General features: G+C 36.5%; 2 protein-coding genes across 3 annotated transcripts in view; one reads left to right on the top strand and one right to left on the bottom strand.

Moving 5' to 3' along the window:
* The window catches only part of LOC109837076 (protein cornichon homolog 1-like), a 13,939-nt gene extending 12,156 nt beyond the window's left edge, over positions 1-1,783 (bottom strand). Inside the window, exon 1 of one of the 2 annotated variants that reach the window (XM_020405193.1) lies at positions 1,534-1,783. In XM_020405193.1, the coding sequence (XP_020260782.1) occupies positions 1,534-1,608 (75 nt within the window). In that variant the 5' untranslated portion in view covers positions 1,609-1,783. The remainder of the gene's footprint in view (positions 1-1,533) is intronic. The other variant, XM_020405262.1, reaches the window with a different exon arrangement.
* On the top strand, positions 8,117-16,926 carry LOC109836985 (SURP and G-patch domain-containing protein 1-like protein). Its single transcript, XM_020405097.1, is given in 10 exon segments — positions 8,117-9,125; positions 11,248-11,374; positions 11,852-11,958; positions 12,070-12,213; positions 14,541-14,675; positions 14,898-15,080; positions 16,277-16,308; positions 16,310-16,462; positions 16,566-16,619; positions 16,747-16,926. Coding segments are annotated over 9 exon segments (1,320 nt in total). The 5' UTR covers positions 8,117-8,713; the 3' UTR covers positions 16,593-16,619; positions 16,747-16,926.

The following is an 18,753-nucleotide window of genomic DNA, read 5'->3' as shown; positions in this document are numbered from 1 at the left end:
TTAATTTAACAACTTACCCCAGAATTATACATCAAGGATTCAAATGCAATTGAAATACATGGAGAGAACTCTCACAAATCACTACACTCATGCTTTTATGTAAGACCCCTCAAAGGATCACATTTGTGATTTTTACCCTCCATTGTAAGCATATAAAATTGCTTATAGGTCCTTTAGCTCAGCTCGGCACAAACCGACGAACCAACGAGGCGACGAAGATCGACGAAATCGCATCAAGCGACGGAATGCATCCATACACTCGTGCGGTATCAAGCAGGAGTTCGAAGAGTCAACGAGTCATCCAACCGAAGGATCACTCGGACGAATGACATCGAATCAAGATCGGTTCGGACTCATCAATCAGAAGCGGATTACTGCCTAATCGGGATCCGAATTTACTGCCCAAATCAGATCAACCAAATCAAAGACTAAGTTTAAATCAAATCACGGACAGAACCAAAGCGGAAAACACCCAAAAAACACACCACTGAGGGGCTCGGCCGAAGCCGAGCCAACTTCAGGCTGGCTCGGCCCAAGCCGAGCGCACCTCAAGCGTGGCTCGGCCCTAGAGCCGAAGCACCCTGAGAGTGGCCGGCCCAGATCTGTGCCTAGCGCACAGATCTGAGGGCCTATAAATAAGCTAGCGCCTTGGTCATTTTTTGAGCGGTTGGAAATTTGGAGAGGCGAAGCCACTGCCTGAACTCAAGACTTCAGATCCAAACAAGATTATCAAGCTTTTAGGACTTCAAGGACTTGCTCATCCAGATCTGTGTTAGCTCGGCGACCATCAACGCAAATAAGAGCACGTATTCGAGAGCGACCAGATCTCAGATCTACGGCCTCCCGTACGAAGCTCCGGATCTAAGCTTGGTCTTAGATCCGAGACTTGATGCGATTGTTTCCTTGGCTACATTCCCTCCGGCTATACTTTCTTCGTGGCATAAATACCGTCGACTGCGTAGATCGACCGGATCTAGATCGCCGTGGTCCACCGGCAAACAAACCCCGGCGCAGAGCAAAAGAACCACAAAGCGAGCGACCGCAAAACAGAGAGGCTCGTGATTCGTTCGCACAAACAAGGAAACAAAGTTTATTTTTCATTTCTTTTTATTTGATTTTCGTTGGTAACCGCGATCTTATAAAAAGACCGGGTCTTTGTAATCGATACAAACTGTTACAAGAGTGTACAATGGAATCATTAATGAAGAAAGCAACGAATTTTCCCGCGAACATCCATATCCATCAAGTTGTTTGAAATGACACCTCATTCCAAAGAAATATGGGAATTTTCGGTGCCTAATGTAAAAATACGATAGCAATCAGGTCTAATATGAGAAAAATGAGAAGATCTTACATTTAAATCTCACACATAGAACAAAAGAACCAAACTTTGATCTATAAAAACTGAGATGTGAACTTTTTACCCCAAATTTTTAATAATCAACAGTAAAACAGGAAGAATGAGCGTTGATCATTTATGGATTTTGTTGAGGTTTCGTTAGCTTTTCAAGAAATTAGGGTTTTGAGGTCTACCTGATAAGCAGTGAGGGCAACGAGGCCGATTACAGAGGCGAAGGCGTAGAGCCAAAACAGGAGCTCCCATGCCATGGATGCTGAATTATTCGGCTGCCTCTTCGAATTTAAACAGCTAGCGCATCGAATAATTCGGCTGGAGATCCGAAGCCCAAGGTCCCCGAGGTGGAGGTGGAGGTGAAGGTGAAGGTAAAGGAACGAACTTTGGAGTAGTTCTTTAATTGTTTTTTTAGTGGCCTTTTTTCAAATAACTATGAGGGTTTTTGCAGTATTTGACATTGACTTCAATCATTTGGGTTTGGACATATTTTTATTTTCGATCATTTTCATAACTTAATTATCAACTCCATCTACTTTGCACTTATTTATTATTTTTCATGATTGTGAATTCCGTAAAATTTATAATAAATAAATCACATAAGATTGGCAATTCCATGCAGTGACAATTCCATATAGTTGGCTTTATGGTTAGCCCATTGTCATATAAATTATATATATTGTTATGTATATTGTTGAAAAAGCATGTTCGAATTCTAGCCATCTAATGTTTTTTTATGTTTAGAAAAAAGAGTTTATATATTGACTATACTCAGTTTCAAACTAAAAACCACTTGAATAATTGAACTTTATCTTTCCGAGGGTTAACTACTTGTCTAACTATTGTATCCATACTCATACTAGATTTGAACTTAAAATTATAAATCTATTCCCTAAACATTATAAATATATATTGCATAGCTCAGATTTGAACCTATGCTCTTTCAACAATATAAACTTATATAGCAATAGGCTAACCATTTAGCTAACTACATGGAATTGTTAATTTTGTAGAGTTTATTCATTATAAACTGCAAGGGGCTCACAATCCTATAAAGTTTAGCTTAGTTTTTGTTATAGTCATTTTAGTGATAAGAAATAATCTCCAACCAATGACAGACAAGTGTTCCACATTATACATAATGAAGTTAGGATTTCAGGATAATCAGGAGGCCCAATTCGTTCGACTCAACACGCTGAGATCTTGCGAGGACGACTCAAAATGTGTCACATGTCGGCAACCCGAAGGCGTCACATGTCAACGACTCAAAAGGCATTACATGTCGTACCCCGGCTACGTCGACTACTTAGTCACTCCACTCGGCCGATTAATCACCTGACACCTTGCGAGGGCAACTCAATAGACGGTACTTATCGACCTCCGAACAAGTCGGAAGATGACGAAATGCCTCGAGCCTCGAGCCCTCTCTTGTGCACTAGTGACCAATCACTTCGCAATAAATACCATTAAATGCATTATGACCACCATCATTCTTCTGCCACTAGTAGTCTTTATGATACATCGGATCACGTCGGCATCACACACCTCCAATCACTTCGCATTAAATACCGAAGTGACCTCTCCCCCGCTCGTCAGTCAACACCTGTAAAGCAAAGGCTGACTTGGCCGCCAGCTCACACTCGGCCAAAGTTATCATTCTACCCTTCCACCACTGCTATTAATAGAATTACTATTTTCAATAATAAGGTAAACTTTTTACTACTACTCTCTAAGTTTAAGAACTAGTGTAGCTCATTTATTTCTCCACACAAGCAAATCACTAACTTGATCGTCGGAGGAACAACTAGAGAATCAAACCCGACCCACTCACAATTTGCTACTTGTGCTAGGAAAAACAACTCATCTCAGAACCAGATATTCAGAGAGTTAAAGGATCTCCGTCAATTTAATTAACTCCTTTTATTTGACCGTGTGATTTTGTACATAAACATTTTTTAACTACATGTGATTGAGAATTCTATGTGGTTTATTCTTTTTACTAAACCACATGGGATTACCATTCACGTGTAGTCTTTTTGCACTTATTTATCAACTTCAACCTGGTTTCTGTGAGGTGGCTAAAACCAGGTCAAAATGATAAATAAATACAAAGTAGGTCGAAAATAATAAACAAATTTTAAAAATGTTCAAAATGACGGCCGCCCCCCCAAAAAAAAAAAAAATCTCAGTTAGGATCACATTTTATTAGAACCATGAATCTCAGAGTTACATCACTGCCAGTGTTTGAATTAAATCTCATCACATAACATGCATTTATAATTCTAGTTGGAGAGACCACTACATAATCACAATCATTGATTATCTAGTTGGTGGTTGTGATTTTTTAGTGCAAATTAGGAATGAGTGCAATACACGGGGATGTGGTAATTGTTAGATTTAGATTATATCATAACTGCCTATTAAGTAATCAATGATTGAGATTAAAAGTAGTGGTCTCTCCACTACTTTTTTTGTAGTGGAGAGGATCCAAATTCATAAGAAAATAGCATGAAATTTTATTTTATCATTAAACCCTTTCTAATTATCAAGCGAAAATAACAAAACCATGAGTAAAAAAATACAATTACATTAATATAAAAGACAAAACAATCACTTTGCTCCTAAAGTATTGGTAAACTCTCAAATTGACTCTTAAAGAATCACTTTATCTATTTTGTATTTCAAACTATATTTGTCGTTTCATTGTGGTCCTTCTATGACTATACCGTCAAATGTTTAATAGATTAATCACGTAACAATATTTTTTATTCTTTCATAGGTACGTATTTATCAGTTTATCTCCTTTTTTTCTAAAACTAAAAAAATATTTTTTAACAACGCTCTCCCAATTTCTACGAGCTTTAACCCTTTTTATGAATTAAAAAAATCTCTTTCTAGATTGCAATAATACAAGAAATATAAAAAAACTATAATATCACTCCATCTATTAAATACTTAAGGGTAGAGCCCAAAATGATCATGTCGAGCATCTACTATCTACAACTTTTGTCTTAAAAGTAAAGCATCAAAGTTACAATTTATAATATAGTAAATACTATTCTTGTCGTAGCATGATTCATGATAATTATAAATCACTATTTAAATTAAAGTAACATTTTTTAACCTTAAAAATATTGTTCATATCATTTTTATGTATTCTTACGAATGATAAATTTAACTTTTATGAGACGTTTCACAAACATAAAATTTTTCTTGCTCCATTATAGAAAATTTATAAAACTTGCTAATTGGTGCATTACTTTGCTAACTGGTTTGGAAATTCACTCCTAACTAGGGGTGCTAAAACGTATCCGTATCCAAGAAAATATCCGTAACTGTATCCGTTAGGATGCGAATATGGTTGCTTAAATCTATAACCGATAGGATATGGTTATGGATATGGTTTTATAGTAAAATATCCGTATGTGTATCCGAAATATCCTAATACATATTAGTCATATTCTTACGATAGTTTCGATTCTCAAATTATGGATTTGTGGTTAATTTTGATAATCAAGATGTCTAATCTTAGTTTTTTAGTTATAATGAACTTATTAATGACCTCTTTTGTATCACATGAACTATGTTTTTCTCAATGCTATCTAGTTTTCTCATATCCGTTTTGTATCTGCATACATATCCGCTTATATATCCTCATCTATATCTGTAACTGTATCCAATTTTTAGCGGATATGGATATGAATATGAATTTTCCTTACCGATGTATATCCGTATCCGTATCCGTATCCGAGATGGGTTAGCGGATATAGATATGATAAACATCATATCCGAGCCTACTCCTAACATAGTACTAAAAAATTATCATTGAAATTTCTATAAATAACTATATTTATAATATATCAATTTCTTGATAAATATAACTTGATAAATAATACCCGACACAACCTACTGGGTTAATACTAAACTAGTATTTAGACCCGTGCAAAGCACGGTTTCTAAAATATTTTCTGCAAATATTAAACATGTTATCAAAATAAATCATTCTACTTTAGATATGAAGTATAGGGGTGGAAGTGAACCGAATAATTAACAAACAGTTCGGTTATTATTCGTCCATATATTCGCAAAAGTTTATTTCGATAGTTAATTTAGAACTAAACAAATAATTTTTAGTGTTCTATGTGCAATTAATTCTTTAAACAATCTCCCAGAAGTCTGTGAAAGACTTTCAATATCAAAACTCTACACATCTATAAATCAAGTAGAGCTAGAAGAACAAACACATGATACCATATAATTCTTCTCATGCATTAACTTTCAGAATATGGTGCATGCCTAAAAACAGATTCTTTCCCCCCAATGTATCTGTTGCAGTATCTTCAAAAATAGCGGAGATAGGTTGCTCAGTTCATACCCACAAATGTAAGGTGTTTGTATCTCGTGCTTGAGATTTATGAACATGAATCTTGAGAGAAAAAAATAATTGTCAAAACTCAAGAACTTAAATGACATCTTTAGGCTCACTGGTACATGAAGGCCATCATAGCTCAATTGGATATCAAGACCATATGTTTCCTTCAACTTAGAAAGATCATCGTTCACTTTAATACCATATCGAATATGCATTTTTGAATGTGCTTAGACCTCTTATTTGAAAGAGAAACAAAGAATCTAGGGAAAACTGTAACTACCCCTTCATTGTCTCCACCAATTACAATACTAAATCCGTTCATGTGTCCATTCTCTTTCTCTTCACAACCAACCACTGACCCTCTCATCGTATAGAACCGGTCTTCTTTCTCCAGTGATGGTGAAATCGACTGTGACTTCCTCTTCGCACTGCCAACCGAATCGGAATTCCTATAAAGAAATAGCAGTCAAAGTGTTAGTAGAATCAAAATATTCATGAATTGCATCAAAACTCTGGTTTCGCTTTGTTATTTCAGCGCATAAAAGATCCTGTTCTGCACTGTATTATTGGGGTAAAACTTGCAGCATAATCAAAATTTGGGAATTCTTAGATTGCAACAAAGGTCCTGCCTTTCTTTGTTCTTTTAATTAACAGGAGCTCTACAGAGAATCTTATGCTTTACTTTCTTTTGAGTTAACCTGCAGAAAAAAATCCAACAGTTGGGAGTTCTTAAATCACATCAACAATCATGTTTCCTTTGTTCCTTTATGTCAGATAGCATAAAAATTAACAGTTAGATATTTTTAAATTGCATCAAAAATCTTGTTTTGTGACCAAACTTTCACAGAAATCAGGAATTGATCATTTCAATTGCATCAAATTCAAAACTTTCTTCTCTTATTGCATCGAATTCAAGTCTTATTCTCTTTTCCTCTTTTAATTTAAATCACAGCATAACAAACATTAGGCTTGCATCAAAATATAGTTTTTTCTTTGTTTTATTGTTTACTTCAATTGGATGAAACGTTACTTGAATCCAACAAAAACCTCCTATAATTTCAATCAAATTGAACCAGAGTCTAAAGACCCAGGGATCTCAAACCAAACACAACCAAAATCATATTCCATTTGCATAAAACTAACAGTTGGGTATCACAAAAACTACGTCAAAATTTAATTTTTCTTCCATCCTTAAATTTTTTTTGAAAGTTACCTATTATGAATGAAGGGGGAGGAAACCAGAGGAGAAGAGGGAAACTCCTTATTGCAATCCTTGCTGCTATCGAACAACGCCCCTCTGATGACACACCGACGTGACGTGGCGCGCCTCTCGCAATCGGATCTGGCCGGCGACGACCATCCGGCATCATCCCGAATCTTGACGCAGCGGAGACGCTTCCTGTTCCCCCACTGCAGCAAGAGCTCGGGCTCCGCTACTCTCGGCCTCTGTGTTTTATTTCCTTCTCCATTCACTGACAAAAACCCAGAAACAAATTACACCTTTTAAATCAAGTAGAAATAATATTTTCCTTCTCCATTCACTGACAAAAACCCAGAAACAAATTACACCTTTTAAATCAAGTAGAAATAATATTGTTTAGAAAATGGGCTATTTGTTAATTTTACCTCAAGATCCTGTAGTTTGCTTGGAGAGAAGAGAGCATGAAAGAAGGAGAGAGAAGTTTTGGAGGCGGAGCACAAAGACCATATGTTTCCTTCGACTTAGAAAGATTTTGGGGGCGTCTTCGTCTTCGTCACGTGACACCACATCAGCCGTAGCAGCGGCGACAAGGAAGAGGAGAGCGAGGCACAAGAGAGGAGAGGGGCGAGTGGCCATGGCGCGAGAGATCTCTGCTCCCCGGTACTAAACCCTAGGAAAACGCCCTAATTTTTCCGCAAGATTGATTTTGATTTTAATTTTGGGGAAGAAAGAGAAATAGAGAGAGAAAGGGGGGAGTTCGATGTGGGCGAAGAAGACCGAGCCTTAACGTTATTCCATGAAAAAACGTGGGAGTATTTTAGGTGGGAGAAGTTATTATAATGGGATGTTAGAGAGGAGAGTACTGGGTGTAGTTATGAAAAAACATGGGTGTATTTTTAGGTGGTTATTTTACTATTCATTAGAATTTTTTTTTTGTTCTGCTTTAGTAATAAAGAAGTAGATACATGTAAGTTAAGGGGGGAATAATCATTTGGTCCAAACAGGAATCACAAGTTATATACATGCTTGGATGGGCCGGGTTGGACTCGGAGTGGGGTCCAGTTAGTTTAACTCCAACACCCAATTAGCCGTGACCCAATACGGTATCAGGTAGGACGGGTTAAGCCGGTTAAAGTCCTCCGCGAGTAAACAGAACTCGAATGCTCCCAAATTATTCACGCGGCGAGACCTAAAATTTGCCCAAACTTCTTCGTCTTCCACTAAATTTTTCGTTTCCTCTTTCCTCTTCCCCTCTCGAAGAGCGCCAGGGGTCTGCTAAAATTATTTCCAAAAGAGGTAAATTTCCCCAAAAAAATTTCAATGTGCTCTAATTGCAACAGGTTTCGATATCGATCGCGATTGTCTCTCATAGGGTTTCATGGGGGATCATTATTACCAAACCCTAGGTTGTCGACTTGAATTGTTCTGGGGTTTCTTGTCCGTTTGCTGCGGTCTATTTTGATCTTTTTTGCGTGTTAGGGTTTCTCTTTCCTGGATTGCGAAATCCTGACAAGAATTCGGTGTTCCTGTACCTTTAGGGTATAAAAATCTTAATTTCACTGATTAGGGTTTCAATCTGTAGGTTCCTATTCTATGAATGATCATAATTTTCTTCCAATTGGAGTTTTTTGTGTTTTGAAATCACAGCCGCTTGAAATTTCTAGAGTTAGTTGTGCCAAATGGGAGGATAATCTACATGTTAATATATGTATTTTTTATGGCTCTGTTAATAAATGATTGCCTTTAAGTCTTCTTCTGATCGGAGCTTAAAGAGTGCAGTCACCCTTTAATGGAGAAAAAGACAGATCCTAGCCTTTTCGTTAATGATGGATCCTTTATGGAGAGATATAGACAGCTTCAACAAGAGAAACAAGCAAAGGAGGCAGCAGGAGCTGATGAACCCAAGTCCAGTGTGTCAGCTGGCTCCTCAACGGTTGTAAAGCCTGCTGTAATTCCTAACAAGAGACCAATGGAGATCAAAGGAAATGATGTAAAGAAACCTAGCCCTTCGCCCTCCAATGGCAAATTGGCCTTCAGCTTCAAGAAGAAGTCAAAGGTCGTGGCGCCTGCCATAAAGTTGGGTGAAGATGACGAGGAGGAGAGAGGAGATTCCGGGTCTGGGAGTGGTGAAGAGTCGGTGAAGAGACAGAAGTTGGGGGCACCAAAAATTTCTGAGCCATCATTGCAGCAGGGAGATGTTGGTAATCTCTCTTTTTTCTCTTGGTTATGGAATTGTATGCCAAATGGCTTTTTTATTCGTTTCTAACCTAGAACTGTTTATTGCTAGTTTCTGTGTGTTACTTTATGATAGAAAAATTAATTAGAACCACCATTGGCATACTTCATTAAATTTTTTTGATGAGATATTTATTCTTTATCTGTTCGTTTCTATATAGTTTATGTGCATGCATGTACATATGCATGTGTCAATGTATGTCTGTAGTATATATTGAATTTCAGTATTCTGTTAATGTTCAGATCAGCATGCACCATTATGCATTAGTTATCATTCTTCTTTTGTTTATGCAAGTGCTGATTTCTGGCCTCACTTGTTATAACTTGGACTTTCTTCATGTATCTCCATATGGAACTAGTTTTGGAGCATTTATCTATTTTAAACTGAGATCTATGGAGCATAAATAGCTAAATTTACTAATTTACACTGTTCCCACAAACATATCCAATTCATGTGTGCTGATTGTTGGCGTATCACAGTAACTGGCAATTTGCGAAATAGAAAGATAGAACTATTGATTTCTTTCAATGAAATTGTCCGTTGTTGTTCATTTGATGTTTCGATTACAGTATTTTATCCTTTTCTTCAGAGTATTTGTTTGTGGTTACCGAGATCACACTATGACTTTAAAATTTGGAGGTTTAAAGTTTAAACTAATTATTTATTTAATGAAAATAAGAATTTTAATCATGTTTTTAAATGATATAAGTTTAGTTTCTATTTTATAAAATATGAATGCTTTAGTTATCACAGTTTTAGTTTTACCGTTTTCATCAATTGTTTCTCTGCTATGACCATATTCGCTGAAAATTACATGCCAAATTGACCTGGCAATGTTCCCAAGGGTTGCATGTTCCCAATTAAACATACTGCTTAAGATAGCATATTGTTGACATGTATCCATATCATGAATCAAAGCATACCACAAATCTGGTAACATTGTACCTGTATGTCTTACAAGTTTGACAAATATCGAGCATTTCCCCCATGCTGATGATGATAACTTGGGTGCTATGGTTACAGATGCAAGTGTTTATCAAATATTCTTGCAAAGTTTGATCAACAACTACAGCTGACCGTCTTCTCTGATTTAGCTGACCGTCTTCTCTGATTTATTCATCTGTATCTTATCTTCATGTGTAGAATGACATATTTGCATAACGTATGATGTTATTGTCGCTCTAGTAGTTCTTTTACTTCGTCATACTTGAAACTTTTAACATTTTACTGCCCATTAACAGCTGTTTTAGTGAGTCAGGTATCTGCTTTAGAGCTAGGGTTGAAGAATTCTTGTTCCCTTAGAATATTGATTCTGATGTTACTGAATTTATTTTTTCTAGACCCTGTTCTCTGAAACTTGGCAAATGACCCCATTGAAACTTTTAGGTTTCTCAGAAAATTAAGAAACTATGTGGACTTGTGAAGAAGCTATAAATGTAGGTGAACAGTGGACTTTGTTCACATTAACCAGAGGGACAAGAGCGCTTGTGGTTGGGTTTAAGTGTTTCAGGCGGTGCAGGGGAGGGAGGTGGGTGGGCATGCCAACAAAACCCTGAAACTCCTATATTTGGACGTGAGGCTCTTGTTTCCTTGCTGTTTTCGCTTCAGATTTCTTTCTTGGGTCATCTTTCCTTTCTAGCTTGTACTCCTATCATTTGAAACGATATCATATGTATACAATACAGTTCATTAGAAAAGCTGTAGATCCGTCATCTTTATAAGTTCATATGAATCTTGAATCATAGAAGGTCAACAAATTTGACGGTGACTTAAAGTAGGAAGGTGAATCCAGCCCATGTTACTGTTCATGATATAGTTGTAATAGTATTTTTTTTCTCACTCTTTTCAACTTTTTGCTGCATTTTTGCTCCATTGCGATTGAACCGCAATATTGCATGGGGGGTACACAAGACTTTCTTGAAACATCGTGTCTCATGAATGCAGCTTATATCTTATTTCTCCATTGCCCATGGTGGAAAGAGATCTTGATTGAAAGAATTGGAAAATGTGGCACACCTGCTACAACAGTAATTTGCATTCCCTTGTTCATGCTCTTGGTATTAATCAGTTCTTTAAGTGAAATGCAGCACCATCTCCCCCGAGCGATCCTACAGTCAGGACTGTTGCAGATAGGTTAGCTACTTTTGCTGCCAATAAAGGGAGGCAGATTGAGCATGTTACTCGCCAAAAAAATCCAGGAGATACCCCTTTCAAGTATGTATGATTTATGGTTTAACTATTTACGCTATAGCATTTGTTTCCATTCGTGTAATTCGTGGTACTCAGTTGCTAGTTTTTCTCCAGGTTTCGGCTCTAGTATCATATTGTTAATTTCTTCCCATTGTATAACAATTTTATTTTGCTTGTTATTTAACAAATTGTAGCTTACAGAAAATAAAGTAAATCGTGCCTTCAAAGTGAATTTATTACCATGGCGTAAGAAGTTTCTCCATCATGGCTGGTGCATTCAAAGTTGGATCTTATTTCATTACTTATCAGGCTAGAATTTAAGTCTATGGTTATGTATCAGTATCCCGTATTGGTTATTGGGAGTTAATATCAGCATTTGTCTGTTCTTCCTATGAAATGTGAACTTCTCCTCGTCTTTGTGCCTTGGGATAATGGTTATTTGACCAAGTTATTTTTTGTACTCGACACACTATCTAATGTTTGCTCATGGCTAAATTTTAGGTTCTTGTTTGATTCGAGCTGTTCAGACTACAAATACTATGAATATCGACTTAATGAAGAGATTAAGGCCCTTGAAGAGGCCAAAGGTTCTCACGCAACAGACACAAGTGAGTGGAATCCATAACATTATTGTTTTCCTAAAGTTGTTTCGTTTCATTGGCTTCAAAGTGGGAAAAAAGGCCTTAACAAGATAAAAAACTAATTGACTTTTGTGGCAGTTTCTGTAAGCGCACAAGCTACTAAGTCGTCAAGCATGTCCCAGAGGTGTCCCGTTCAACAGCACTTCAATTACCAGACGCCTGCTTCAGCTTTATATGAGGCCAGTGAAGACGCGTGGTCTTCAGAAGGAAGTACTGCACATGGTGTGTCTTTTTTCCCTACTTGTCAACAGTGTTGTAAATAGCGGCCAATAGCGGGGCTATAGCGGCGCGAATAGCGGTCGCGGCCCTTCAGCGCTACGCGTAGGGGTTTCGCGGCTGGCTTAAGCGGGAAAATCCGCTATTCATTCGAATAGCGCGTAAAAGCGGATTTTAGCGGGTTAAAAGCGGGTTTTCGCAGTTAAAAGCGGATTTTCGCGGTTAAAAGCGGATTTTTGTTGTTAAAAGCGGCTAAACCCGCTAAACCCGCTATCACACATATTATGATGCTATATTTCTTGAATTTCTTCATAGTTTCATTCATACAACAAGCTTATTAATTGTTATTTATTGATAATACAAGAAATTTACAACTAATTGAATTTTTAGTTTTTTTTAATGAATTTTCTTATTATTTAGGATATTTAAATATATTTAAATTTGACTGCTATTTGATTGTGCGCTATTTGCCGCGATTTCGCCGCAATAGCCCGATATAGCCTTAGTGGTACCTAGCCGCGACGCGCCGCGATCCGCTATCAGCAACCTTGCTTGTTAATTTTTTGGTAGTAATCTTGCATGGTGATATATTAGGATTATCATTGTCCTATAATTATTATTTCTGATAGCTTTCATATATTTCTCCTGGATGCCAGAATTAGGTTTGGTTATGTTTGACATTACTTTCTAGTTTCTTCCGTAGTTTACCTTAATTTGCACAGCTGCTGATGTATTGCAAGCTGGGTTTGTAAAATTGTCTTTTGTTTTGCATGTTTGTATCTGACTACCTATACTTCACGCGAACAAACCCATAAAACTAGAATGTTATCTTGGATTTCCTTCAGTAATAGAACAAGAGGGTCTGATTCAAACTCGTCTAAACACAATGAGCTACCTGCAGGGTGCTTGTCCAAATCATGGGAGAATAGGTTCAGGAACTCTTAAATCAAGGGGAAAAAATCTGAATCACACCACGGAAAGGGGTCTTGAGATGGAAACAAATAGTGTGATCCTTAATTCTATGCTAATCATGTTAGAATACAATGTTGTCAGAATTCCTAGGTTATTGGCCATTCATCTAGCTATATCTATCAAATGTTGGTTAAACATTCCCCAATATGTCTATTACAACACTTTTTAAAGTAAGATCAATACAATAAAATATGAAATATAAATCATTACAAACTACTTGTTTGTATATTATTCTTTTGTGACAGTCATTATTTTTACTCTTGCGGTCTTGCTTTTAATACGCTAATTCTTTTTCTGTAGCCCTCCACACTTATTACTGTATTAATATTTATGCAGCTTTACCTGCTATGATAAAGATATAAAGATATTAAAATGTATAAGTCTATAAGATAATGATGACGGAGCTATTAATCATTATAAGAATGTTCAACCGTTCATCAGAGAAAGAGGATGCCAAACTGAGTAGTTGCTCAATTCATTGCCATATATTTGTATAAAGAGTTAATAGTGGGAAAAGAAAAGGGAAAAAACCATGGAGAATCATATGGGAAATAGTTTGATTATAGTATTGTTTAGCTCAACTAGTTCAATTATAGAGTCGGACATACTTGCAATAAATACTCTGCTGAGTATGTTTCAGCATGAACATGTTGTACTTTTAGGAAATCATGGTTCATCCTATTTTGTTTTAGTTTGTGAACCTATCAGGATTCAAGGAGTGATCCATATTAGCAAATCTTCTAGTAAGGTCAATGCTGGTGCAATGGAGAGAACAGTATATCCAGCAAACTATTCTCTTACAGTTCTCTGCATGGATGGTTTTGTGTATTTGATCACCATTAATCAGAGAGACATTCATATAGCTGGTCTTGCATTTTTTGGGATAAAATATGTGTGGTTGGATAAATGAGAAGTAGCTTGGAGGTTGGTCGAATCAGATATTTGCAGCTGAACTTGAATAGTGAATTGTGCAAACCTAGCATAGCCATGTGAGCGATCCTATGGTTACAGGTGATTAAGGTGTCCCATTGGGAACCTACCACATCTCCAATATAATATTGTGGCAATTGGACTGCTAGAGGTCCCACTTAAGCACAGGGTTAGGCATAATGATGCAGGATAATTTTGAAAAATTAGATCTGATGCAGTTTGAATTAGATAAATTTGTTGGGATTTTGTTTTTCTGGATTTGATTTTATGTTTGGGGTATTTTAGTCAGGATGTTTTATCTTTATGTTGTTTGTGTTTCTGTGGCAATAACTGGCAAACCATTTGCTGAATTGCTAGTACAAGGGAATGATGTGAACTGTAGTTTTCTAAGCCTAGATGCAATTGATATCTGATTTTTTTTTGTCTTGCAGGTGAATCTAGTAAGCCTCCTGCTGCAGATCCTATAGCCATGATGGAATATTACATGAAAAAAGCTGCACAGGAAGAAAGAAAGAGGCCGCCTAAATACTCAAAGGATGAAATGCCACCGCCTGATTCTCTTCAAGGTCTGTTCGTTTTGTTGATTGATTACTTTCATACATTACCTGGACTCAAAAAATTTGAAAAGCTAGTTGAAGTTTCAAGGTGTGAGCTCTCTTTTAATCCTCTTACCTGACATGCTTATTCATAACTAATTTTGACAGGTAGTTGAACAGGATAAACGTATTAGTGATACACTAAATTCAAATTTGAAAAAATATCAGTGTTTTTCATTTGGTCCTCTGCAGGAACTACTTCAAAGAAGGGCCATCACATGGGTGATTACATACCACAAGAAGAGCTTGAGAAGTTTTTGGCTTCTTGCAATGATGCTGCTGCACGAAAAGCTGCCCGAGAGGCTGCAGAGAAGGCAAAGATCCAGGCCGATAATATTGGGCATAAGCTTTTATCTAAGATGGGATGGAGAGAAGGTAAGACTGTTGATCGCTCAGTCTAGTGTAATAAAAATTGTGAAGAGCTCGTGATAGTTGTGCTAATGAATAAAAAACTGTACTGCTCAACATCATATGTAGTGTGATTCCATTGTCACTATGGCTGTCAATGGGTGCATAGAATATGTGTAAATTTTATGGGAATGGGCTCAAGTGGATTTTTCTGGCAGAAAATTAGACCTCAACTGTCTTCGGGGAGAAGGAAAGAAAATACCTTAGTTTGCATACATCTTTTCATATTACCTGGCAGATCTTTTGCTTAATAATGTGTGTTTATTGCTAGCGAGGGGGTCTGCTTAATCAACTGCAGTATTTTTTTTCTGAAGTTTCTTAATGAAAAGCATCATGTTGCTTCATATTGTCAAATATGATTTGTTTCATGCAATTTTCTCTTGTTAATGAGAAAATTATTTGGTCTAAATGTGAAGCTTGATGTCTCTTTGAATAAAAGAGTAATGCTAACTGTATTAGTATTACATATTATTTTGGTAGTACAAGATACAACCATGTTGGGCCCTTCTTGGTGAATTGCAATCATGACCTATGTCACTATTTTTGGAAGATGTTCAAGTCTTGTAGTACTAAGTATGAATATACTCGTACAATTAGCATTTCTCTGTATAGTATCTGTCTGATGCAGCTTTTACTTGGTATTGGAATATCGTTGACACAACATGAACCAAGATTCCTGTTACTTCAGCCACCATATTTCTCAAAAATTTTACTGTACAGGTTTCGTGTTCAACACAATTATGAGCTGGAAATGTAGTGAAATAGTCAAAAATCCTTGATACTGTCTAGACTAAGCTCTCATAGGTGAATTATCATTACATTAGACTAACAACAGGAAGAAAGCCCTTATAACAGAATTTTGTAGTAGCCTAGACATATTTTTGCAAATCTTATTTTGCATTCCGTTTTATTATGCCATCTCCCCAAGCTCCCCATTGCGGATATTTGAACCTGGGTCACCTCGGTGAAGGCCTAGCCATCAAAGTCAAAATTTTATTGATATGAAAACCATCTTTAGTGAAAGAGGTTCGCAATAGGATTACATGTATATGCTATGTTTAAGCTGCCAGCATGAGATCAATCTCCCGTATTTCAGAGTAGATTAAAAGTCAATTATTATTTTTTTATTTTATATTTAAATTTTTTTCTCTTTAATTTGACAGGGAGGGGCTCGTGTCACGAAAGACGTGGGCGTCGCTGATCTCAGTAATGGCCCAGGAGCATGGATGAAACAGGATCATCTTGGTGTTGGCGCAACTCGTCCTGATCAAGTAAAACCGGAAGACGATATTTATGAGCAGTATAAGAAGAGGATGATGCTTGGTTACAAGCACAGACCAAATCCTTTGGTAAGCTTCAGTTCTTTTTGAGAGTGTCATCTAGTAATATTGATAACTGAATAAAAAAGGCTTGATTAGGGTTTCCATTTAATTTGTTGCTTTATCAATGCAGGGTAATCCTCGAAGAGCATACTACTAAGGTGATGTTGCTGTTCCTTTCCAGAAGGTAATGTTGGCCACTAGTCATGGATGATTTATATACACCTGATTTATATGATGTCATACTGGTTTATTTCATGAAGTATGGACACTTTTTTATACTAATGATGCAAATGTCCTGTTTCTGTCCGCAGGAATAAGCGTTGGCAAGTGTGGAGCCTTCTGTATTCATTTGGAGCAGGTTTTGGGTTTAGTTGGTTTTTTTTAAAATGTAATTAACTATATCTTGTTTCTGTACCTCAGTTGCACACAATCGAGGGAAAAATTGTTTACTTCTAAGCGTGTTTAAATTTGTTCTCTCTTTTCAGCGACTTCCCCTTGCTCCATTTTATATGTTTTTAAGTTTCCTATTGTGTTTTCCTTTGGCTACTATTCCTTTGTTTTCAGGTGTTCTTCTTTCAGGTGAGTTGTGGGGGTACAGTTAAGGGTGCTAAACCATATTGGTATTCGAAGAAATATTCGTTAGGATACATACATGATTATTGAAATCTGTAACCGATAGGATATGTTTTTATAGTGAAATATATGTATGTATCCATATTCGAAATATTCAAATGCATATTAGTCATGCGACCACGGTAGTTTTAGTCCTTAGATTATAGATTTGAGGTTTATTTCGATGATCAAGATGTTTAATCTTAGCTTTTCAGATATAATGAACATATTAATGAACACTTTTGTATTACGTGAACTATATATTTTTTCCCAACACTATCAAGTTTTCTCGTGTCCTCTTTATTTTTTGCATGCATATGTACAGGTATATTGGCATGTGTATGTCATATTTGTATTTGATTTTTGCATGCAAATGTAAGTGATGCTTGTTTGGATATAGGATAATTCTCGAATTTGTTTTTAGGGTTGGCTGGGAGGAAGGGGAAAAGACAGTTTTTTAAAAAAAATTTGCCTGTGGTTTCAAGTTGAGGCTGGAATTGTAAGTATGTGCATCATTTTGGAATCACTTTCATGGATAGATCCCTTCTATTATCGCCGTTTTTGACCTCTAGTTTTTTATTATTATTATGAGATCCGACTCCCGGAGTGAATTCCATCGGACTCTGTTACTCTTGGGCGGTGCTACTTGTCGCAATACTAATTTCTTTTTTTAGAGGGTAAGAATCAAAAATTTCATTCAGAGGTTCTATCTGCAACAGAAAAACTGCAGGGGTAGTAATTTCAAAACAGTGATACTACAGGGGATCTATCCACAACTAACCCTTTTACCTGTTGCGTGTGATGTGTGCGTTACTCTTAAGAGGCTTTGAATATGACCAAGAGGCTCCAAATAGAATTAGAATATTTTCAGTTTCATGTTAAATGTTTTGCTTGTTCATATTCAGCAAATCAGGCCTCTGGGGCTTTTCCCTGTTTAATAGTCTGTTTGAGAATACTATTATTCATTGTGGGAAAAATGATTTTTGTGCAATTTAGAGTAGTATCATCTTTGTGATTGGGCGACATTTGTTCTGACCATTTTTTTCTGGGCCCTATTTCAACCTCTCGAAGGGGAGAGTTGGCACGCTTCATTCTCATTTCTAGGTTGAGCGATGGTCCATCCAACGAGTATATCATAGAATTTGGATCCTCTCCCCTATAAAAAAAAAAACAGAGGAGAAATTACTATTTTTAATTTAAATCATTTATTATTTAGCAGACGGTTATGATATAATTTAAATCTAATACTCACCCTACCCCCATGTATTGTACTTATTCCTAATTCGAACTAAAAAAATCACAAACACCAACTAAATAACTAAATAATTAATGGTTATGTAATGGTCTCTTCATTATATTATATTATATATATATATATATATAATATATATATATATATTTATATATTAATATATTATATAATATATATATATAGATATATATATTATATATATTTATATATATATATATATATGAGAGAGGAGAAGAGAGGGAGAAGGGAGAGAGAGAGAGAGAGAGAGGGGATCCGAATCCTATCTTGTAGTGCTAAATAGCACTTATATACATGGGAAACACTAGAGGCACACCCTTAAACCACACTCCCAACCACATCCTCTCCCAGCTACAGTGTTTTTTAGGTTTTTTAAATAAAGCATGTGGGCCAAAAACACTGTAGCTGGGAGAGGGAGTGTGGTTGGGAGTGTGTG

Source organism: Asparagus officinalis, chromosome 1, assembly GCF_001876935.1.
Source record: "Asparagus officinalis chromosome 1, Aspof.V1, whole genome shotgun sequence".
NCBI lineage: Eukaryota > Viridiplantae > Streptophyta > Magnoliopsida > Asparagales > Asparagaceae > Asparagus > Asparagus officinalis.
The sequence above is the reverse complement of the archived record's forward strand: the minus strand, read 5'-3'. Positions and strand labels throughout refer to the sequence as shown.